Source organism: Tursiops truncatus, chromosome 7 (assembly GCF_011762595.2).
Source record: "Tursiops truncatus isolate mTurTru1 chromosome 7, mTurTru1.mat.Y, whole genome shotgun sequence".
NCBI classification, from domain to species: domain Eukaryota; kingdom Metazoa; phylum Chordata; class Mammalia; order Artiodactyla; family Delphinidae; genus Tursiops; species Tursiops truncatus.
The window spans coordinates 69,219,898-69,244,633 of NC_047040.1; the positions used below are offsets into that span (position 1 = coordinate 69,219,898).

At 38.9% G+C, this 24,736-nt stretch overlaps 1 protein-coding gene and 1 long non-coding RNA gene across 3 annotated transcripts in view; one reads left to right on the forward strand and one right to left on the reverse strand.

The window, feature by feature from the left end:
* Positions 1-3,460: 3,460 nt before the first annotated feature.
* On the reverse strand, positions 3,461-8,073 carry LOC109547902 (uncharacterized). The gene is made up of 3 exons (XR_002173888.3): positions 7,526-8,073; positions 6,737-6,917; positions 3,461-5,536 (listed from the first exon to the last, which is right to left on the reverse strand). It is a non-coding gene; the product is annotated as an uncharacterized lncRNA (long non-coding RNA).
* Positions 8,074-8,264: 191 nt separating this feature from the next.
* Positions 8,265-24,736, forward strand: part of IFIH1 (interferon induced with helicase C domain 1) — a 38,316-nt gene continuing 21,844 nt past the window's right edge. The window contains exons 1-3 of one of the 2 annotated variants that reach the window (XM_033860075.2): positions 8,265-9,057; positions 16,178-16,346; positions 20,830-20,970. In XM_033860075.2, coding sequence (XP_033715966.1) covers positions 8,602-9,057; positions 16,178-16,346; positions 20,830-20,970 — 766 coding nt within the window. In that variant the 5' untranslated portion in view covers positions 8,265-8,601. The remainder of the gene's footprint in view (positions 9,058-16,177; positions 16,347-20,829; positions 20,971-24,736) is intronic. The other variant, XM_033860076.2, reaches the window with a different exon arrangement.

Here is a 24,736-nt window from a genome sequence, read left to right on the forward strand (position 1 = left end):
CAAAATATTTCTGACATGTAAAACATCATTTACAGTCCAAGCTTGCAGTCTTATTTACAGTCATCCATCTGTTAAAATCATAAATCCTTCATCTTAAAGTATTTTAAAAGAGATCATTTGTAGTAACAAAATAATTTGGACCACGCTATCATTAAAATTTTAAAAATCTCCCACATAGTACGATACGTCCCTCTTGAGGTTTTTAATTGCATTTGAGGGAGAAAGAGTCAATGAAATGAAACCCTCTGTGCTAATTAAGTTCTAAAATTGTGTACCACTTCTGAGGGGTGGGAAGGACCATGCAAGCTCCCCTAGAGCTGTTGAATCTTTATACCCTCAACACAAATATGCATATAGACACACAAATGCAACACACGGATACACACATTCTAATTAGGAATTCGGAGGAGAAAAATTAAATTCTCTTAGGTGTATATCAGGAAATATTTTATTTTAAATATTTTTAAATATTATAAAATTTAATTTTCCTAGCTGAGGTTGAACAAGGGGATGCTCTACTACTTGTTTCAGTTTTCACCTTGCAAACCAGTGTCCTTTTCATCATATGTTTAGTGCTAATTTTTTATATTTTTGTGCTTTTTGTTGGTGATTTCACTGTTTTAAATGGCCCCAAGCATAGTCCTGAAGTGTTATCTAGTGTATCCAAGCACTGGAAGGCTGTGATGTGCCTCAAAGAGAAATATGTGTTAGATAAGCTTATTCAGGTGTGAGTTACAGTGTTGTTGACCCTGAGTACAATGTCAGTGAATTAACAATATATATTAAATAAGGGGTCTTTAAATAGAAACACACACAAAGCAAGGTTATGCATTGATTGGTTTTAAAAATGTTGTGAATTAGGCTCTCAGGAACCTAATACTTCCCCAGGAGAAGTCGTTCCATATTTGCTAATTCAGGGTGAGTTTATAGCGAGTAACGAGACTCCACTGTACTCTCTGTTGACCCTAGGCTAGCAGAGGCCCTCATCTCTAGTTCTCGACTCTGGCTGGAGAGTGGAATCACAGGTGGAATTGAAAGGAGAAATAATTGACAATAAAGTTCCAATTGTGGAGATTCTGATGCAATAAATAATTGTATATATGTCTCCCTGTGAGTCAAATATACAACTAGGCTTGAGAACAACTTTCTAGCTCACTTTGCCACCACAACAAAGAATTGAATGGCTGCTTTGGTACTTCCTATTGGGGATGCTCTTCAAGGGCAATGTGTGTGCTCAGGTAAGGAAAGCATCTAAAAAACAAATTTTTCTAGCTTTCTCTGGGTTATTTTTGTATTTTAATGGTCAAATAAAATGGCTTGAGCTCCTGTGACAAACAGTGTCTTACTATTAGAAATCAGAATTTTTTAGTGTTTTGAGCAGGTATCACTTTATTCTAGGGGCGGTGTCACAGCCCAGTTCTAGCCAATGAGACATATAAAAAAATTCTGCTGTGACACTTTTGTTTTCCTTCACTGTGGAGAAGGCAAGTGGGAGAAACTCTATGTTCCATGCTGCTATAACCTACTTTTAACTGGAGTTGTAGGAAGAAATGATGTTCAGAGCTGTAGTAGCCATTTTGCAACCATGAGAGAAAAGCCAAGAAAATTACAGGACACATCCCAGAGTTCTGACCTCAATGAGTCATTGACTCTTCTTGTTATGTGAGAAAAATCAATTCCTGTTGCTGGGCCACACCTACTCAGGCATCGTCTTTACCTGGCAGCTGAAAGTATGCCTACTGAGATGGCCCTTCGTATCCTGTAGAGCATGGTAAGTCTGGCACATTCCTAAGATGTCTGACAATCCCTAGAGGGCTTATGCTCTCATTGTCTCTCTTGGATGGAATTCTCAATCTATGCTCCCTGTCTCACTTTCTACAGATACACTTTTCTCTCTGTGTAGCTCTGCTCCACCACATGGGGCCACTGCCTCTCCTTTATTAACCAAAGCACCACAACACAAACCCATTACATGTGGCAGCCTTTCATGGAAGACCTGGGACTAAGAAGAGTCAGTACAGCAAAGGCAACTCAGGAATGAACTTATTATATCCTGGCCACCCCTGCCGCAGGGAATCTCTCACAGATTCTTTCTCCCCTTGGAATGTCAATACAATCTACCTATGGAGATCTCTTCCTCACAGTTGAGGTCACCTCAGCTCACTCTCTGATGAACAGATGTTGAGTGTGTATAGGTATGTGCACACACATGCATTTACACATATATTTGTGCAATTAAATATTGGTAGGAAATGCATTTGAAATATTAATAATGCCTATCTCTGGGTGATAGGATTATAAGTAATTCATATAATCTTCTTCAATATGATGTGATTTTCCCCCTGAAATTTCTACAGTGAATATAAACTATTTTTTAAATAAAAATTAATTTTTTAAAAAGGGTCCAATTCTGGAACAAATCTGCTGGGCAGCATGTCTGGCAATAGGCTATGAAATATATTCAAGTTCCGTGTATTAACTTAATATACCAACATTGTCACAAAGCAATAATAACACTAGCAACTTGGAATATTCTACTTCTACGATCTAAACGTTGAATTTCTTTTCTTCCCGGAGCTTTCTCTCCTTTCACCTCCACACCTTCCCCCTTCATTCTTATTAATACTGCTCTTCAAATTTAACACCATCTCTAGCCCTTGGGAAGCTCTCTAGAGCTGCAGTCTCCAAGTACTTTGTTCTTTTATTTTTTATAAATGTATTTATTTTTTTTGCTGCGTTGGGTCTTTGTTTCTGTGCGAGGGCTTTCTCTAGTTGTGGCAAGTGGGGGCCACTCTTCATCGCGGTGCGCAGGCCTCTCACTATCGTGGCTTCTCTTGTTGCAGAGCACAGGCTCCAGATGTGCAGGCTCAGTAGTTGTGGCTCACGGGCCCAGTTGCTCCGCGGCATGTGGGATCTTCCCAGACCAGGGCTCGAACCCGTATCCCCTGCACTGGCAGGCAGATTCTCAACCACTGCACCACCAGGGAAGCCCCAAGTACTTTGTTCTTGATCCCTATCAGTTAAAATATTTGAACACGGACCCCAATAAATATATATATATATATATATATATATTTAGAAAATCTTTACATGTACAAATATAATGACATATCCTAAAATACAAACAACAATACAAACTTAAAAGTAAGGGATCAGGGCTTCCTTCCCTGAGAGGCCCGCGTACCTCAAAGAAAAAAAAAGTAAGTGATCAGACAAAAGTGAAATAAGATTTTAAAATGCAACTGATATAATCTACTGTATTAATAATAAAAATAATTTGTAACTGACAATGCTTTTTTTTTTTGAAATCTTAGTGTAACCATGTGATTTAGCAGCTCAAAAGTTTGGTTCAATTTATCTCAATATTTGATTTCAATAACTCATTCTACAGCAATAACTTCTGTCTCCTAATCCTACTTCAAGACTTTGTCAGCTATATAGGAGCAGAGGTGAAATGAAAATATTTAACTAAGTATATGGGGTGGGTATTAAGCAACTAGAACAGCCACTCCTCACTCAGAATGGACACAGACCGAGACATCTAACCACACAGTGCTCACCAGCTAAATGTCAACCAGGATTTCAAGGAAAAGACAATGGCACTCTACCTACAGTTGACTGTAGTTTGTTCTTGAGCATTTATTGTAAAATAAAGTAAAAGAAAAAGAAAAGCTCAGCCAATTTATGCCTTTGAGGCAAAGGTGTTGTTTTAAAGGTGTGAAAATATGCAAGTAACTGCTTTTAAAAGGAATTTTGTTTTCCTTCACTGTGGAGAAGTATTTAGAAAAATGGATGTTTGGAAAATGTTTCACTGACACCTGATTTTTTTGCCAAAACTTTTCATTATGTTGAAAAGCTTTCACACGTGCACACTTAAAACCAAAAGTTTATAACTGAATTTTTGGAAGTAATTAAGAAATGGGTATCATGATCTAGTAAACTTAGAATTTTTTTCTATTTTGGACCTATTTATGTTTTTGAAATATAAACAATATCCTTTTTTTAACATCTTTATTGGCATATACTTGTTTTACAGAGTTGTGTTAGTTTCTGCTGTGCAGCAAAGTGAATCAGTTATACATATACATATATCCCCATATCCCCTCCCTCTTGTGCCTCCCTGCCACCCTCCCTATCCCATCCCTCTAGGTGGTCACAAAGCACCCAGCTGACCTCCGTGCACTATGCGGCTGCTTCCCACTAGCTACCTATTTGAGAATGGACCTGAGGACACGGGGAGGGGGAAGGGTAAGCTGGGACGAAGTGAGAGAGTAGCATTGACATATAAACGGTATCCTTTCAATAAACTTTTCTGCTAAATCAGCCTATCAGCTTTTGTTTCTTGCAAAAAGGGATCCTGTGTAAGTATCAGTTAGATGGCTATTAGTATATAATGTTTATGTGTATAACTAAGTTATTTCCTCTATCAACCGTACATTCGTTGAGGGCTAGCAACATCTCTTACTCATCGTTTGTATAAAAATGCTGGCAGTCATGTATAGGGCATGTATAACATGCCAGGACTAGTGCTAAGTGCTTCCAACAACCTTATGACATAGTACTGGTATCATTATCATTCTCGTTTTACAACTGAGAAATTTGAGGTTATTTTCCTAAGATCACACAGCAATTAAGAGGCAGTGCTGAGATGTGAATCCTGGTATCCTGAGCTCACAGTCTCTAAGCTTAATCACAGCTCTATTCTGCTAGTCAAAGGGCATCTAACTGTAAATTACACAGAATAGGCTCTTTATTGATACAATTTAGTAAACAAGTGAAAAAAACAGAGCATCAATTCTAGAAGCATTTCCTCATCAAATTAAATTTATTGTCATTTTCTTTGGAAAAGGCATTACTGCCATGGGTGGCCATTAAATTGTAGTTCTAGTTTGTCAAAGAAGTGGCAGTTATGATTTTTACTACTTCTTAGCTGTAGAAAACTCAAACGGTAAGTCGCATAACGGCAAGAATCTGTTATCTAGCATCTTCCTGAACTACAATTTAAAAAACAAAATGCTAAAAGGTGACTTTTAAAACTGATGGAGACTGAAATATTGCTTTTGGGTTTAAAAAGAAAAGGCAGCTCTAGAAAAAAGGAAAAATATAGCTCAGTATGACTTCCTACCTCAAAGGAGAAAGGAAACAGAAACTTATGTTTAGAAACAATAAGGAGGATGATAATAAAAGTTATATGAAGAAATGTGACAGAGGAAACCCCTATTAAAACAAAAAAGAAAATAAACCATGGTGCAAAAATATAGATGAAGAAAAAGGATACATTTTGAGAGATTGGCTTTCTTTTTCCTCAACTTCTTTCCTCCAGCAGTGGCTCTATCAAGACTATGGTAGGGCTTCCCTGGTGGCGCAGTGGTTGAGAGTCCACCTGCCGATGCAGGGGACACGGGTTCGTGCCCCGGTCCGGGAGGATCCCACATGCCGCGGAGTGGCTGGGCCCGTGAGCCATGGCCGCTGAGCCTACGCGTCCAGTGCCTGTGCTCCTCAACAGGAGAGGCCACAACAGTGAGAGGCCCGCGTACTGCAAAAAAAAAAAAAAAAAAAAAAGACTATGGTAGATTCCTAAAAATAAAGAGGTTTATATTTTCCCTCAGGATCAGTCCTCATCACTCAATCTTCATGCAGCAAAGTGACTCTTACCTGAAAGTAAATATGTATTGATAATTTTTATTGATGGGTATTATGTGATGCTAACGGTGAGGGTCAGGAGAGGGCATCTATATGAAAAATCAACCAGTGAAATTGCAATGTGCATTATTAGCTAGATCTTACCAGAGTCCTCATAGCACTTATCCTCACCTGGCACACTGTATATTTTCTAGTTATTATTTATTTTCTGTCTTCCCACTCCCATTAGAATGTCAGACCCATAAAAGTAGGAACTTTGTTTAGTTTTATAAACTGCTCCTAGAGCAACACTGGTCACATAGTAGGTTCTTTTTAAAAAAAATAGATTTACTTAGTTAATTTATTTTTTGGCTGCTTTGGGTCTTCGTTGCTGTGCGCGGGCTTTCTCTAGTTGCAGTGAGTGGGGACTACTCTTCGTTGGCAGTGCGAGGGCTTCTCATTGCGGTGGCTTCTCTTGCTGTGGAGCACGGGCTCTAGGTGCGCAGGCTTCAGTAGTTGTGGCACATGGGCTTAGGCTTAGTTGCTCCGCGGCATGTGGGATCTTCCCGGACCAGGGCTCGAACCCATGTCTCCTGCATTGGCAGGCAGATTCTTAAGTGCCACCAGGGAAGCCCCACATAGTAGGTTCTTAATAACAATTTTTTAAGTGATTGAATGAATGATATAATCTAAATACCAAACATTTAAACTTCCACTTTTGACCCTCTTTCACCAGGACAGCAATTCTGTGGTGTTAAGAAGATGTCATTATTTCCCCATATTTAATAAGCAACCCCTTTTTATTCCCCAATGGTTGAAACTAAAGGACGGACAGATGAGTAACAGGGGACAGAACGTTTTTTGGTTTGTTTGTTTGTTTGTTCTTGCTTTAACATACTGAATAAAACCTGCCAGCACCTGAGGGGGTGAGGGGGACTTTAATAGCCCTAACAGATATCTTTGTAGACACATAACTAAAATTGATAATTTGAATACTTCTGTAGAAATGTCTAATGTGGTTATCTTCTACCTACAAGATAAAGTCTCCAAAGTAAATAAAGATATGGTAATATTTTATGAAGAAACAGCAAAGAATAGCATAAATCAGGCTCACCTGCAAGGCCAAGGTTCTATTTCACTTCAACAACTTTCACTGTGTGTTTGACATTAAGCCAGCTGCCGGGTCAAGGCAAATAAAATTCCCATTCAGGGGGAAAATCAGCAAGGGCCTACTATTTGTAGAGTATTGTACTGGTCCTGTGTAAATATGTCCTTTCTTCAAGCAGCTTACAATCCTTGGGGAAGAAAAAAGGCTTAGCTACATAATATAATTAGCAAATAATATAAGACGACAGCTATAAAGTACTCAATTGGGTATTTTCTATGCCTCCGGTAAATACAAAGATTCTGTGTTTCACTTATCCAGTCCAAAACTCCACCAAGCTTCCCTGGCCTATCCAAACTTCATTGAATGTGCATTGCTAGCAGATTCCTTTTCCTAAATATATCTTTTTGACAGCCTAAATGACCCCTTCCTCCTCCATATAATTCTGGACCATGAGGTTCTCATTATGAAGCAGATAAGCTACCACCCACAGTCATCCAGGGTTGCAGAACACCTGAATGAGTAGCCACGTGAAGGACTCACATTTATGTGGCTTCTGTACCGAACCAAAGCTGCCACTTCTCAGTGTGGGTGTCTCTTCCCTCATGACATAGACAAATGTTGATGTTTACTACAAGTTGGTACATTAGTTGCTAATTAAGTTCCTAGCTGCTTCAGCCAAAACTTGCTGTATTGAATCCAAGAAAAGAATGGCAGCTACATCAAAAATAAGTTGTTGGGGATTTTGTTTTGTTTTATTAAAGGAAAGTTGTATATTAAAGAATATGGGGAACTTACATACTGGGTGATGGGAAACCCTCAGTCTTGGCTTCCTCCTAAGCTGAGTTGTCGGTTCAAGTCCTTCAGCATCTGTCACCAGGCCTTGGTCAAAGCCAAATAAATACTACTATCTATGCATGAGGCGATACAGTTAATTGCTTATCATTACTTGCTCTTTTGCATACCCACCCACAAATTCCCAAAGAGTTACTTCTTGGGGACACACAGAAGGGCAGGTTTGTTCTGGAAAGGGTACAGCGGTCACTTCATCCTGGGGTTCTGGGCTTAACACATCTCTGAAAAGATGTCTTCTTAGCTTCATCTCTCTGCCTGTCCCCTGTAATCTTACCACTCAGGCGCGGCCAGGGGCTGCCTGCATTCACCAGCCAAGGCTAACACCTTGCTGCTGACATCAGGGTCTGTGGCAGTTTCTCTTCCCCTCTGGGCTGGGAAGCCCCCAGTCACGCGCTTGCACCCCCTCCACATCTTAGCTGACGAGGGGTGATGTGAGACGGCCCTGGGAAAGAAGTCTGAATTGTAAGGCCGAACCCTGCAAGGTAGACGGAATACCCGCTGGCATTGCTGGAGCGCTGAGGTCTTACTCGCTGGAAGAGAGAATTCCCTTTCTTTTTCTTTTTCCCACAGGGCCCTTGACCGAAGGACTGTGCATACCGGAACCGACCAAAGGGTGGCTCCTCCCAGACCAGACACTCCCCGCCCGGCGGATTACGTGTGGAAAGTCCTGAAGAAGAGAATCGAAACAGAAACCGTAATCAGGCAAACTATAAAACTGCCTGGCTGAAAGCTGGCCCAGAAGCTTCCACCCCAGTGCGCAGACGAGGCGCACCGGTCCCCAGCCCCTGCGAGCGCCCGCCGCCGCCGCCGCCGCCGCCGCGTCCTGCCTACCTGCCCAGGTGCGACCGCGCCCTCGCGCGCCCACCTGGGCGTCGTGCAGGCAACCCCGTCGTTGCCAGGAGCATCGCTGCAGACCCTGCCGCTCCAAAGCAGCGGGCCACACATCTCATCCGCTGAGCTGAGAACAGCAACTTGTCCGTCTATTGGGGAGAATCTTCTCCGACCTCTGAGAAGGAAAGATGTCGTCGGATGGGTATTCCGCAGACAAGAATTTCTGCTATCTCATTTCGTGTTTCAGGGCCCGAGTGAAAATGTACATCCAGGTGGAGCCAGTACTGGACTACCTGACCTTTCTACCTGCAGACGTGAAAGAGCAGATTCAGAGGACGGCCGCCACCACCGGGAACATGCAGGCAGCTGATCTGCTTCTGAACACCTTGGAGAAGGGGGCCTGGCCCCTCGGCTGGACTAGGATGTTTGTGGACGCCCTCCGGCTAGCAGGCAACCCCTTAGCCGCCCGCTACGTGAACCCTGAGCTCACAGACTTGCCCTCTCCATCCTTTGAGAATGCTCACGATGAGTGTCTCCAATTGCTGAACCTCCTTCAGCCCACACTGGTGGACAAGCTTCTGGTTACAGATGTCTTGGATAGATGTGTGATGGAAGAGCTGTTGACAGTTGAAGACAGAAATCGGGTAGGTGTCAGTTCAAATGGAGCTGGACTTGTAGGCAGATACAGGTATTGCAACTCGGGGTTGTTCCTCCATTTGCCCCATTCCAAATGTTCTTTGATATCTTTTGGTAAATTTGGATCCCTCCTTGAGAAGAGAATATCTAGGCTTTTGAAAACATAATTTTGAAAACGGCTACTTTTCTAATTCTTTCACTGAAATAAACTAAAGAGGAGTTAACTTTAGAATAATAATGTATGCTAATAGACAACATTTATTAAACACTTACTGTGTGCAATTAGTATCATTTGCAAAATGTATTATCAGAGTTCATGCTCGCAATAATCTATTGAGGTTTTTTTATGTTATTAACTGTGCCGTTTTACAGGTGAGAAGACTGAGGCAGTTTAAATAACTTGCCGAAGTTCTCCCAGGAAGACATTAGCAGAGCTAGGGATTTAGTTCCTGATGGTGTGAAATTTTATGTCTTATTTTATAAAGTTCCATCGAACAGGGATCAGCAAACCATGATCCATGGGCTAAATCCAGCCCGAAAGCTAAGAATGGTGTTTAAATTTTCAGTTCATAAAGAAAGTTTTCTTGGAACACAGCCAGCGCTCATTCATTTACATGCTATGATTGCGCTTGCGCTTTAAGAGCATTTGTACGGAGACGTATAGCCCACAAAGCCTAAAATATTTATTATCTGGGCTTTAAACAAAACATTTGCCAATCTCTGGCCTATATTATGCACTATACCATTTAATTTTGGTCCAAATGGGGAAACTACATAGTACACACACACTTTTTTTTTTCTTTACTCAAAGTTTCAACTCTCTGGGAATCAAAAATTGGAGATAATTAACTGAAAAAATATGTTGCTAGTTGCAGTTTTTCATATTAATAAAAGAATAGTGGACTTTTTACGTGGCATTTTGACAGGATGGATTTTACAGGTGACTTTACACTTAATGTTTTATTGTTCATTGTTTTTCAATGAGTGAGGATGTCCTGTGGAGTATAGAAATGCTTACCTATTTAAATCTGACTTACTCAGGGTGTGCGTCAAAAGTCTTATGTTGAAAGGCATGTAGGCAAATAAACCCATTTTGAGGGTCAAAGTCTAACATGCTATGATTTTTGACACTTTCTTTCTCTCTTTCTTTTTAATTCATCAACTGTTTGTATCCTTGTTACAAAGTTCTGGGCACGGGACTCGTATCAGCCTATGATGTGACTTGGTCTTTAGTGACTAAAGTTAATACTCCTTCGTCCTCTTGACAGCCATAGGGCCTGTCCAAAGACCCAAGCATGCATCTAATTCTGAGGACTGGTTTTCCCAACTAGTAAATTACATTACACTGTTGTCGGTAACGTTTATGTAGTTTTGTGTATTGAGAACCAGCTAGAACGCATTATAGTAGTCCAGCTGGATATGACAAATGTGTACATCACTGTGGCAGAAACTTAATTTGGAAGACAGTATGCAGCCTTCAAGCCAGCTGGAGATGGAAGATGGCATTTCCAGCCACAGTAGCTGTTAGGAAGTCCAGAAGCAACAGAGTCCAGTAACACCACAAAGCTGTTTATGTTTAGTGGGTACGATGTCCCGATTGCCAGCGAAACAGCACTTCTCCTTATTTACTCTAAATATGTCTGCCTATCAGCATCACTTTTGTCTTGCCTGGATTGAATTTCTGCCAGCTAGTTTTTATCCAAGTTCTTGATTCTGGCAAGCTTGGAGGCAGCTAGCAGGAATGCAAGGGATTTGACACAAAGAAGATATAGAGTAAAGGGACATTTGTGTAGTGGTAGCAGTTAAGGCCAAAGCAACCCAAATTCTCCCTCAGAGTCGTATTTCAAAGGAGGCCCTGAAAGCTAGAGGAGCTATGTATCTGAGGCTTTCAAAGGAGCAATAGTGTCTGCGTGAAACTTTGGAATAGTTTTTGTACACGTCATTTTACAGGTACCATCAGTCTCAAAAGGAATCAATGGCGGATGATGGAAAGGCACCACTAGGTTTAGAAGAATCCCCAGCATGTTGATATGGGGTCCTTGAGGAATGTTTATCGTATAACAGCAAAGTGTAGTGGGGAAAGCATGGGAATTTGGAATGGCAAGACCTGGATTTGAGATCTATCTCTGTTTCTTACCATCTGCGTTACTTTGGACTACATTATTTGTTTCCTGATCCTAAGTGTACCCATGAAAATGGACATAATAATAATTTCCTGTCTCATTCACAGTATTTTATTGAACATGAGTGAGAAATAGTGTTTATGAAAAGGCTTTATAAATAAGAAAGAGCTGTTTGGTTATGATGTGACTTCTATTATTTATTTGATCACATTTCCTTGTGAATTTAAAGTTTCAGGGATTTAGGTAAATACCCCATGTTGAAATTGAGATCTGCCTCCTAAAGTCCCTGGATTAAACTGTGATTTGAGGGAGAAACAATGTTTTTCATCTAAGGATGAAACCAGAACCCAGTTAGGACTAAGTATAATATTGGTGCTTAATAAGTGTTGATTGATTGGATTTATTTCCAAGGAATTGTCTGGAATAAGAAATGAAAACACTTGGAGTAATGAATTGCCTTGCCAGGCATTGGGGAATGGATGGGTGGATGACGAATATAAGATCTCCAAATCTGCTTTTTTGACACCTTAAAATAGCATTTAACTAAGAAATCAGAACTTCTAAAAAACATTTTATTTTAATGCTTTTCCTGTTTTCCGGTTGACACTTTCTACTTGGTCTTGGATTCTCACCTCCACCTCCCAATCCCTGCCCCTCTTACGTAAGCACTTCTAAAAACATGATCCTAGATTTAGTTTTGTGACCAGCAGGTACCCAAAGAAATTTATTTAATCCTCTGATTATTCATTCATTCGGTTTAAATTTATGGAGCGGCACCTTGCATCAGACACCATGCTAGTGCTGAAATGATTGGAGAATAACACAAATACCGTCTGTGCTTTCACGGAGTTTACTATGCGGTGTTGATCAGTGTTCATTCTTCTAACAAATAATTAAAGAATGTCTAGTATATGTGAGGCACTATTGCAAACACTGAGGACTCAGCAATAAATACAAGAATCACTTTATAGATCATTATAATAGATGCTCCCTAACAGCAAGGGGGTGTCCCTGTACTGGCCTGCTTCTATTTAGGATGCTAAGTGACATCGTAGCACATCCATGACTTAGACAGCCATGAACTGTGGATCATGTAAACATTTCTATAGTGTTTTTCTAAAAAATTAATTAATTTGTTTATTCATTTATTTATTTTTGGCTGTGTTGGGTCTTCGTTGCTGTGCAGGCATTCTCTAGTTGCCTCAGGCGGGACCTACTCTTCATTGTGGTGCGCGGGCATCTCACTGCAGTGGCTTCTCTTTTTGTTGCAGAGCAAGGGCTCTAGGTACGCCGGCTTCAGTAGTTGTGGCACACAAGCTCAGTAGTTGTGGCTCACGGGCTCTAGAGCCCAGGCTCAGTAGTTGTGGCACATGGTGTTAGTTGCTCTGCGGCACGTGGGATCTTCCTGGACCAGGGCTCGAACCCGTGTCCCTTGCATTGGCAGGCGGATTCTTAACCACTGCACCACCAGGGAAGCCCCTCCACACTGTCTTAATATCAATTTGAACAGATTAAGTAAGCTGCATGTTTCAGCCCTGCCCAGTTCAAAGCATCAAACATCTATAGTCCTAGAAGACACTCTGTACCTTTCATTTACACAGTAGAACAGCAGATAATATCACCAGTCCAACTAGAAACCCTCCAGTTCCATCTACATGAAGTTGAGTATTAGAGTTAATCTTCTTCTAGCTCATTGTAATGTCAGGTAAATTAGGATGGGTAAGAATTTTATTAGCAACAAAAAGTACAAATAAGAAATTAGTTATGTCATTGTGACAATACATAGTCATTCAGAAAGACATTAACTTTTGGAGGGAACTTGTTCTTTAAAAATTCTTTGTTTTTAACGTAAGAGTTTTGCTTCCTGATTTACTGGTACTGAGGGTTGAGCTCTGCTATATTAAAAGGTCACCATTATATTTAAATAGCTATCTACGGTTGTTCTGAGGGGGAAGAAAGCATTTTTATCTAACTTTACAATTGTGTTGGCAAGCCAGTGCTTAAACGAAATATCTTTGGTTTCTCTACTGATTTCTGTTAGAAAAAACATAGATCAAAGAATTCAGGGAGCTTCCCTGGTGGCGCAGTGGTTGAGAGTCCGCCTGCCGATGCAGGGGACATGGGTTCGTGCCCCAGTCCATGAAGATCCTACATGCCGCGAAGCGGCTGAGCCCGTGAGCCATGGCCGCTGAGCCTGCGCGTCCGGAGCCTGTGCTCCGCAACGGGAGAGGCCACAGCAGTGAGAGGCCCGCGTACCGCAAAAAAAAAAAAAAAAAAAAGAATTCAGGATATGAAAGTATTGAACTGTATTACCCACAAACTCATATTTATTTTACACTCTATAAATTAGTTAACAATGTATCCATAGACATTTTTAACTTCATATTCAGAGAATACATTCAGTGGGGAAGGAACATGAGTGGGAATCATTATATGTCCTGTTTCAGGCTCAAGTCTAAATATTCATTTCCCAAGAATTTCAGTAATCAAGTGTATATATTGGGATTTTTTTTTTTTTTTTGAGGTACGCGGGCCTCTCACTGTTGTGGCCTCTCCCGTTGCGGAGCACAGGCTCCGGACGCGCAGGCTCAGCGGCCATGGCTCACGGGCCCAGCCGCTCCGCGGCATGTGGGATCTTCCCGGACCGGGGCACGAACCAGCGTCCCCTGCATGGGCAGGCAGACTCTCAACCACTGCGCCACCAGGGAAGCCCTATTGGGATCTTATATATAGGAGAACAAATTTAAGTAAAAAACATTGTGTGATTGCTTTAAAGGGAATTGATGTACTTTCTAGCAGGAAGGAACTAGGAAGATTTCTTAAAAATTCAGAATCTTGATGACCCTGCTAAAATTGCACGGGTATTATATATGTAGTTCCACATTCAAATAATAAAAATACTTGCAGGAAATAATGGCATAATGATTCTCAAATGCCTGAACTCAGTAAGGACAAAGCAAGCTTGACAAATACAATTCTACAGTAAAGATCGACTAACTGGTTAATTGTCAAAGAAAATTTAGTGGATATAATATGCTTAGGTTTTTAAGTATAAGTCTTTATTACAGTGCTTCACTTGTTCATTTTAGAGAAATGCTTTCTGATTACTACTTCTGTGGAATGAGTTTAAAGCTGATAAAAGGCTGAGATAATTAAAAATGGAAATGGTTGAGTTAAAATAAGGTGCTCAAACCAGTCTCATTTAGCATCTTTAGAGACTACTGCTTAAATTAGCAGGTAATAGAGATGTTACAAACATCAGAGAAGACAAAGGATTTCCACTAGAAAATTAACAAAATTAAAGAAAAGTAGGAAATGAGCAAGAATCTGCTTAGAAATGCTGTGGGGGAGATGGACTGAAATCGCCTAAATTTTATTAAGTCAAGTAGTCATTTTAACCACTTCTTGTCAGAAAATGAACTTAAAATTGGAGACAATTACCAGCTATAATTACAGCTCAGTAAGGCAGTATTCAGCCTCTGAAGCCAATGCCTGGGATCTAATTCTACCTCTGCCATTTACTAGCTTTGTGGCCTTAGAGGGGTAACTGGACTTCTCTGAGCCTTGGATTTCTGATCTGTAAAATGGGTTAATATCGGTATCTTCTTCAGAGTTGTTGGGTTGATATATGCAAAACATGTATAATAACATAATTATCTATTAGCTGATGAAACGAACATATTCTTTGGGTAGAAATCATGTGGTATAATCTTGTACTAAGTAGTGTCTGCTGGTGAAATGTTTGTAAAGATAGATGTTTTCCCAGTCATCATAATAATAAACACTGAATTTGTACCAGACATTGTTCCAAAAATGTGAATTCCTGAAATTAAATGGTTATTGGATATATTTATAGGACTAGAAAATACACAAATTTGTAGGAAACAATTAATCTAGCTGAATAGTCCATATTATACATGTAGAAGATGGGCAAATGTTGAGAAAGACCTCTGAGAGTATGTAAGTTAGTACTTCTTACCTAAGCTGCTGATTAGAATCAAGAGGTGCTTTTGAAAAAAGTTTCTGGTTTCCCCCCATGGACAAATCAGAATCTCTGGGGGTAGATTTCAGACATCAGTATCTTCTAAAGCTCCTCAGGTGATTCTAACATGCAGCTAGGATGGACAAATGCTGTAATTTTATTTCAGGTGCTTCATTTTACACATGTAGAAACTGAGGTCTGGAGAGGAAGTGGCTTGACTAATGGCCCAGCAAGTTGATGGTGTCCTGCCTAATTTCTTTCTGGTCTAAATGTGATCTTTTCTCCAAATGTTTGGTGCTGTATTAAGAACTGGGGAGATGCACTGTAATAAGGATTACACAAATGATTCACATTTAAAAAGATTTACTAGATTAATCTAAAGGAGAAATTAAATGAAAGTTAAAAATAGTAATGAATGGATATAGAAATGCTTCTGCCCAATACTTAAAAAAAGGAATATAGAAATAAATGTCTTATAATGTTAAGTAAATACAAATTTTTTAAAAAATATATTATAGCAGTAATAAATAATACAAATATTAAAGAATATAAATGTCTGATAGTAATTACTTATTCCATAGTGGTAATAGTGAAGAAAGAGAGGTCGGATAAGAAATGTTTGATTTCCTGTTTATAGACTCCATGGGTTGAAAAGATACAGCAAGCCCCAGATATACAGAAAGAAATTGATGCAAATAGACGTAACATGGCTAGAAATTAAAGACGCCTTCTTTTGCACCCCTTATTCAGAATGGCGGAGGTAAAACATGTTTCCTAAGTGTCAGCTTTGAATATCTCAATAGCTTAAAAAAATAGTGTATATTTAAAAGGGGGATTGGCCCAGGGATTTTTTTCCCCCTAGAATCCAAAATTTCTATAAGCGGTATTGCTGTTTTCTTTAGTATTTGAATATGAGCCTTTATACATATGCTTAATTGTGCAATTTTTCTAAAGGCTAGTTCCTGTTTAAATTTATTCATAAGATAGTTGGACTTCTTTAATTCTACTTTTCTCTTAAAACAGGTTTCTGCTGCAGAAAATAATGGAAATGAAGCAGGGGTAAGAGAGCTACTGAAAAGGATCGTGCAGAAAGAAAACTGGTTTTCTACGTTTGTGACTGTGCTGAGGGAAACAGGAAACGATGCGCTTGCCCAGGAGTTAACAGGCACCGATTGCTATGAAAGCAATGCAGGTATTGCTAATTCCACAAAGGAAGGGTTTTTGCGTTTTGCCTAGTGACTGAGAGTTTAATGAAACCTGTAGACACAGTGCCAAATACTAGGGTATTTAGAATCAAAATTTCAAGCGATTTTGAGAGGTATGTTTTCTTCCTTTTACAAATGAGGAAACTGCTGCTTGGGAAAAGATGAACCTTCCAAAGACCACAGCACTCAGCAAGCTGGGCTGGAATATTGGCAGCTGACTCCTTGTCCGACATGTTTTCCATTTCCCATCTTATTTTGGAAACAAAGTGATTGTCTGAGATTTTTATCAAGATAATTTTAACATTGCCTAGACAAATAAATTGGAAGAAAATATTTTAGTGATTATTACAACTGCTGCATAGTCTTCTGGACATTTATATAAATTTTTAAGGAATTTATTAAACATTTGATAAAAGGTCTGTAATTGCTAACATATCACAGTGTTCCTTTCTGTGAGTTTTTAAAAGTATTCAATTATAATAATAAAAATAACATTCTAGAGCTCTTTCACATATATCATTTGTAAATCTAATATAATCTGCCATCTTATTTTTCTTTACAGAGTATGTTTCCTGTGCTTTTAAAAATATCATATGTAAGACAAATTGAAGTTTAATTGGTAATGAATGATTACCAACTTATAATTGGTATAATTTATTCACAATTATATATAATTTAAATGATTATAATCAGTTCAAGCTTACTTCACTTCTTTTATTCAGTCAGTCATTCAATCAACATGTAATGAGTACCAGACACTGTTCTAGGTGCTGGGGATATGGATTTAAATGAGACATACAAAGTCCCCATTCCCATAAACCACACTTCCTAATGGAATAAAAAACACAGTGAACAATTTTCTAAGTTACTTATGCAAAAGAAAAACAGATAGTTACTAAATTATTAGAGTAAACAGCATATTGTGATTTTATGCTGTATTATTTATGAAATAGCTTAATTTTGCTCAGTGGTTAGAAATACACACAGATATATATACACATATATACCTGTGTGTATATATATCTAGTGTATATATACACATACACACAACAGTGTGTACGTATGTGTGTGTATATGTATATATAGCGAGAGAGACAAACATAAACACACACAAATATTTTTACTATGAAATATTGAAAAGCCCAGAAGAATTACAAAATAGTATTAATGGACCTGTGTGTAAATGAATCATGGAGAGTGAAGTGTAATCCATGTTTAGGGAAGGTCTTCTTGCTTCAGCCCAAAGCAAATGCTGTATGGTGTCATATGTTTGGGATGGCCACAAAGTGAAAAGCTCAAGAGGCTCCCCCTTTTGAGATTATCTAGGGATTTGAGGGGGATTTATTCAGCCAAATGTGGTTAATCCAGCTTTCAAAAGCCAAGCAGTAATTCCATGATCTGTCCACTAGCAGGTCCCCCAGTTTCTACTGTCATTGTTTCTATTTCCACAGCAAAGTGTAACTGTATTTAAAAAAAAATCCCTCTCAGTAGAAGCACCTTGATTTTGCTTCAGTTCTCTGGAATGGGCTCAGTGGTGCCACTTGCTTGCAACATCAAGATTATGGGTTCTTTTGCATTTATATATTATGGCCCAGCTATTATTTCCACAATGTAACTCTAATGCCAGTTTGCTAATTCTAAAGGGACTTCAGGCCAAACTTACATACAATAATGGGGCCAGATTTCTCCTACATACCTCAAGGATGAGCTGGACCCCAGTGCAGATCACACCTTCTCATGATGAGTTCCCTTTCAAGACCTTGTGCGACCATTTCCATCCATGACAAACACCCTAGGACTTGAACTTCAAAGGGAAATGACTGCAGTCTCAATTTTTTTGTTCCCTGGGAAATTTTGGCCTCAGTGTATTGAGGGATATTAGAAAGAGCAGCCTTGCAGATCACAAAAGACCTTGTTATATCCATCCCCCAAAGTAGAGGGTACTTACCCATTTTACAGTTGTGTACTAGTTTAGGAAAAAGTCTAAAAGATCAACTCTAAGTGTCTTCTAGCTTCTCCTGACATAGACAACGTCTCGCCATATTTCTGTCTTTTTTTTGTTGGGGGGGAGCGGAGCAACAAGTTACATACAACATATTTCTTTCTAAGATATTTTTAAGTTCCACTTTACAAGGTGCCTTGTTGGACGCTAATGCGATTTTTCAAATTCTAATGCTTTGAACGATAGCAATCCTAGGTAAAGTATATATACACGTAATACCTGTATAATAACACACCTCATCATATACCTCATCTAATGTTCACATGCCTTCCTCTTTACTTTCCTTATAATATGCCATAACTTCGTATTATGATTAAGTCTTTACATGTCTGTTTCAGAATGGCTTGGGGACTAGTTTATCCAAACTCTCCTAGCCTGTGCACATAATGTCGGCTGGCCAAGGCCAAACACTTTATAAAAGGGATAAAGCCCTCCTGAAAAGAAAAAAGTGGCACCAATTATCCATCATCCTTTTCGCCCTCCCTGGTCCCCTGACAGTATCCTCTTACATTTGGGGCTTTTCCTTCTTTCAACCAAAGTGGGTGATGATGGCTGTTACCCCAGATATGTGGGCTCTTACAAAGACAGGGAGCCCAGTAGAAAGGGATTTCTAAGCTTCTTTTGAAGGTTGGATGGAAGATGCAATCCCCTTCTGGAACTCAGCATCCTTACACTCTCACTACCCCTACCAGCAGTCAGGGTGCTTCTGACCAACTCATTCCAAATAAGTAGGGCTTACTTCTCATGTCCTCCACTGAAAATCCAATCAAGGGAGTCAGGAATTTAAATATTGTTTGCTAACCTGTACATATTATTAAGGGAATCTAACCATTTTTCTAGCAGGTCTTGATGCCCAGAACAAAGTTAGCTGTCATTATTCAAAGTTAGCTGTGGTAGGAGCTGCTGTGGATGGAATCGAGCCCCCCTGCCACCAAATTCATATATTGAAGCCTTAACCCCCAATGTGACTGTATCTGGAGCTAGGTCTTTAGGAGGTAATTAAGGTTAAATGAGATCCAGAGGTTGGGTCCCTATCTGATAGGACTGAGGCCTTATACGAAGAGGAAGAGAGATCTCTGTCTCTTTCTCTCTCCCCACCATGTGAGTTCACAGTGAGAAGGTGACATTCTGCAACCTCAGGAACATGCTCTCACCAGACACCAACCTGCTGGCACATTGACCGTGGACTTCCTATTTCTAGAACTGTGAGAAAATACTTTTCTGTGACTTAAGTCACTCAATCTATGGTACTTTATCATGTTGGCCCATGCTGACTAACACAGGGGCCTGGGCTCTGGATCCTGACACTTAATGAGTCCTGGCTCCTTCATGTCCCTGGATGTGTGACTTTCACTGGGTACTTGCCCTCTCTGTGCCTCAGTTTACTCCTCTGTGAAATAATATTACTGATTACCCAGGATTATTTTGAGGGTTAAAAGATTTAACATTTGTAAAGCACAAAATAAATTGTCTATTATTATTATAAACCCCAAACATACTTAATATGTACCTACAAATATTATAAAATCATCTTGTCTAAAGACAAACTCCAAAGTCAGAACAGTTTTCTTCAGGAAATTCTCCATACACAGCACACATTTTCTCTTTATTCTTTAAGATGGGTTAATCGAAAATGATACTTTAAGAAATTTTCTTTATGGCATCAGTCTCTGACACATTGTACTTCAGAAGGGCAGAAACTCTTGCCTTTCTTTGTAACTTTCTTTCAAAAGTATTAAGAAAACACTCAATACATGTTGGCTGAAGAAAAAAAAATATTAGGTGGAAGAAATGGTGGGAAGGAGGAAGGAAGGATTCAGAATATTTCATTAAATTTCTAAAAAAAATCTCCAGAAATTCAGAATACATGAATGTAGGCTGACATTAAAGCATATGTACATCTCGTGTAGAACACGCAGTGAGAGAACAAAAAGGCTAGAGCACAAGCTGAAGAAAAACTACCACCAAGTTTGCATTTTCATTAATGCAGCCTTACATGTGACTTTGTATCACTGAACAAGGGGCTTACTTCCTAAAGTTGATGGTCAGTTAGGAAATCGTCACACTTATGATTAGCATAATACTTATATTGGCTTTTTAGATAAAATTTAGTCATCACAAAAGACTTACTCACTGTGTTCATATAAAAAAATAAAAATACTTTGTCACAACATAAAAACATGTTCCAAGCCTTACAAAATGTCAAAGTATTGTAGTATATTTAGGCAGATCTCTACTAGGGACCCCACTTGGTTTTCAAAATAAAAATAACAGCTCTTTATATTGTATAAAAACTTGCATTGCAATACAATTTACATTCTGTTTAGAATTTCAAAGTATTTAAGTATATTCAGGTTAATCTCTATTAGGAACCCCTATTCTGTTTTCAAAATAACAATGACAGTTATGTATATTGTATAAAAACTTGCATGGCACTATTGTTTATATTCTAATACTTTTATTCACAGAGTCTGAGAATCTATCACCAGAAGATGGTCCTGAGGTCAAGGAGACCCTCCTTTTAGCCACAGATCAGCCCAGTCTGGAGGCCTGGGACATAGAGAATAATTCATTGGAACCGTCTTTTGCAGATTCTTCTGTAGCTTCAGGTACTTGGGACACACACATACTTTTACATGCACTAATTAACTACTTCTGGAAAAATCAGTTGCTGCATTGATGACATTAGGATTTATTAAACAGAGGGAGAAATTTGGGGCTTTGGGGTTTTGTGAGTATTTATGTTAAAATAATATTTCTGGAGGAGATTAAATGAAAATAATTGCTCTTTGTGTCTAAAAATGTTTTAAAACTAATGCAATATTAATATGTTACGAACATGAGCACACTGGGTTCTAATTTTATTTTATAAGATATACACGGTCCTTGTCATGTGGTAAATATCATAAACAAGTCCTGCATTTCATGATTTTCGAAGTACTTTCAAATACATGAATTAGTGGGTTTTTTTAAAAAAAGATTTATTTATTTATTTATCTATTTTGGCTGTACCGGGTCTTAGCTGTGGCACGCGGGATCTTCGTTACAGCACGTGGGATCTTTTAGTTGTGGCATGCGACTTCTTAGTTGTGGCATGTGGGCTTCTTAGTTGCAACATGTGAACTCTTAGTTGCAGCATGCGGGATCTAGTTCCCCGACCAGAGATCGAACCCAGGCCCCTGCATTGAGAGCATGGAGTCTTACTCACTGGACCACCAGGGTAGTCCCCATGAATTAGTTTGACTCATTCAAATTTCTGAGAATTAAATGAGGCCATTACGTTTTCCCCTTTTTACAGACTGGCGTGTCACAGAGAGGTTCAACTGGGTTATAGAGATCAAAACCAAGGCTTTAGAAAAGAAGATGAATGAGTGCTAAACAGGAGTTGGTTTGAATTTCAGTAACTAATTGATGTGGGTACTAGATCCACCATGTCCGCCTTTTAGATATGAAACAGCCCTGGAAGAATCAAACTAATTTAATTATTTCCCCTCCCTAATTTGCTCATAATAGGAGAATCCTTCTCTCCTTCCCTCTGTCCCCCAAATGGCCACATTCATTTTTCACTAGAAATAGTCAGGTTGAAGTCTGGTGTGCTGGTAAATGTTTACCAAGTGGCTCTCGGAGGAAAAGAAGAAAGCCCTGATTTGTAGCATATGCCAATCTTCATGGTGTAAATACTCCCACTAAGGCTACTTTCAAGTGCCCACATAATGTCACTGAACACTAAGTCAGGAAGAGATGTGCAGTAGCGCACCACTATTTGCCATTTCCATTATACGGAAACAATAGGCTTAAATAGCCTCAACATCATTGATGATTGTAAAATCTAGTAAAATGATTAGAAATTGATGAGTTTTAAGTATTCCTTACCTTTGTTTTAATATAATTTTTTTAGTAAGTCCATATAATTTAATTTTTAAAATTGCCTGCACTTAACATTAACAACTGGCTCATGAAATTCTAGAAAATTTAACAATTGTTCTTGTGCTATATGAGCTGACTCCATCACACTATTACAAAGTATACTATTTTCGACTCAGAAAAGTAATATAGCTGCATTGCAGGAGATTTGGAAAACATAGAAACCTACAAAGAAAAAGTCGCGCACACTTTTACAGTAAGATATATTACTCTTCACATTTGGGTATCCCGTTTTGTTTACCTACCTGGATGTTTATATATAATGGCATTTCTCCTGAATTCATTAGATGTTCTTCTACAGCATGGTTTTTAACAATTGAATAATAATTCTATCCATTGGATGCGTTGTGATTAATTAACCAACTGTTGAACATGTAGGATGTTTCCAAATTTCTACATCATGAATAATGCTGCATAACTGTCTTCATATTTATGTCTCAGTTTAATTCTTTTTAAATTTATTTTTAATTTTTAAAATTTATTTTATTGAAGTATAGTTGATTTACAATGTTGTGTTAATTTCTGCTCTACAGCAAAGTAATTCAGTTATATATATACATGCTTTTTCACATTATGGTTTATAACAGGATATTGACTATAGTTCTCTGTGCTACACAGTAGGACCTTGTTGTTTATCCATCCTCTATATAACAGTTTGCATCTGCTAACCCCAAACTCCCAATCCATTCCTACCCCACCCAGTTTAATTCTTAAAAACATATTACATAATTGAAATTTCTGGATCAATGACTTCTACAGTTTTAAGACATTTGATACTTAATGTTATATTTCACTCCAGGAACTTGTACCAAATTACATGTGCTCTAACAGTACAGGAGAGTACTTACTGCCCTGAAGTCTATTCTATAAGAGTGGGTAATATTATTTTTAAACTTTGCCAATTTGGTATTTTACTACTTGAATTTGAATTATTTTCTAACAAAAAATGTTTTTACAAGTTCATTCTTTTTGTTGTTGCTAACTGCCTATTTTTCTATTAGGGTATTTTATATTCTTCTTGCTGGTTTATGTGAATTAGCTAAATATACAGGATAGCAATCTTTTGTCATAAAATAGTATCAAGATCTTTTATAGTTTGCCTGCTATTTAGCCTTGTTTAAGGTGTTCTTTTAGTGGAATACTTCTGAAGCGTTAGTGTGCTTATGTGTCCCCTGGAAGTGGAGGTCTTACTGATACGCAGATTTTGATTCGGTAGGTTCTGTATGGAGCCTGAGATTCTGCCTTTCTCACTTGCTCCCAGGTGATGCTGCTACTGCTGGTCTTGGACTACACTTTAAGTAGCAAGGTTTACTGTGCAGAATAGCAAAGCTTTTAACCCTGAATTCTAGAGGACCTTTTTTTCTTTTTCTTCATTTGAGCAGCTGCGCTTTCTTTCAGAAATCATGATTGCGTAGGAATGCCAAAACCACTACCTGAATGTGGGTTTTTCACGTTTTAATAAACTTCCTTGGTAGGCTACCTGACATCTCTGTGGGTTCCTGGCTATTTTCTAAATTTGCACTGGAAAGAATTGAAGCCAGAACTGAGGCTGGGAATTGATCCTGCATCTCAAATGAAGGTTTTTCATCCAAGGTTGCCAACCTAATGCATCTTGTCAGCCTGTAGTTTATTTATCTGTGGAGCATTCTGAGTCTCAACAAGGACAAAATTAAAGACAAAACCTTTTTAAAAAAAAATTTGTTTTCTTACTATTTAATATAAAACTTAAAGCTGCATCAAGTGAAAAAAATCTGGATCTTAATAGCCTTAAGGGACAGAAAGGGGTTTGTTTTTCCCTCTTCGGGTCCCCTCCCTCCCTTCCTTTCACTTCTTTCATTTAACGAATCTTATTAAACTCCTATCATGTGCCAGGCATGCACTGTTCAGTGTTCAGCACTGTAAATATTGTGGTGGAGCAAACCAGATGTGGCTTCTGCTCCCACGGAGCTTTCAAATGATGGGCATGTCAAACGGTAGTCACTATATAGCTGCACAGTAAGTGCTGTGAAAGAAAAGTACAGACTATTAAAATGTGTGCTAGTCTGAGAACATGTGAGAGTACAACAAACTGTACAGTAATCTGAGGACTCCATCCGATTCACAGACTTTAACAGTCTTCTAGTCTGTAAGGTTCTTGTGGTGTCTGGACTTCTCATGTGGATTTGGGAACAGGTTCGTCCAATGCATTCTGGTCCTTTCCAGAGCAGTAAGAAAGGGTATCTGATTTATGAAAATGGAGTGCTTCTGCTTTAGGCCTTTGCCTCTTCTTCTGCTAGATGTTGTGGATCATTCCAAGTATTCATTTCTTTTCTTGCTGCTCTTCGGAACTAAGAATTACTGATGTAAATGACTTGTAAAGTATCATTAACCCAAAGAAGTTATTGTAGTTCTTTGGACTGAAGTTTTTGTTGCAAAATTAACTGTAGAAGGATTTTGCCTACGTTGGCATTC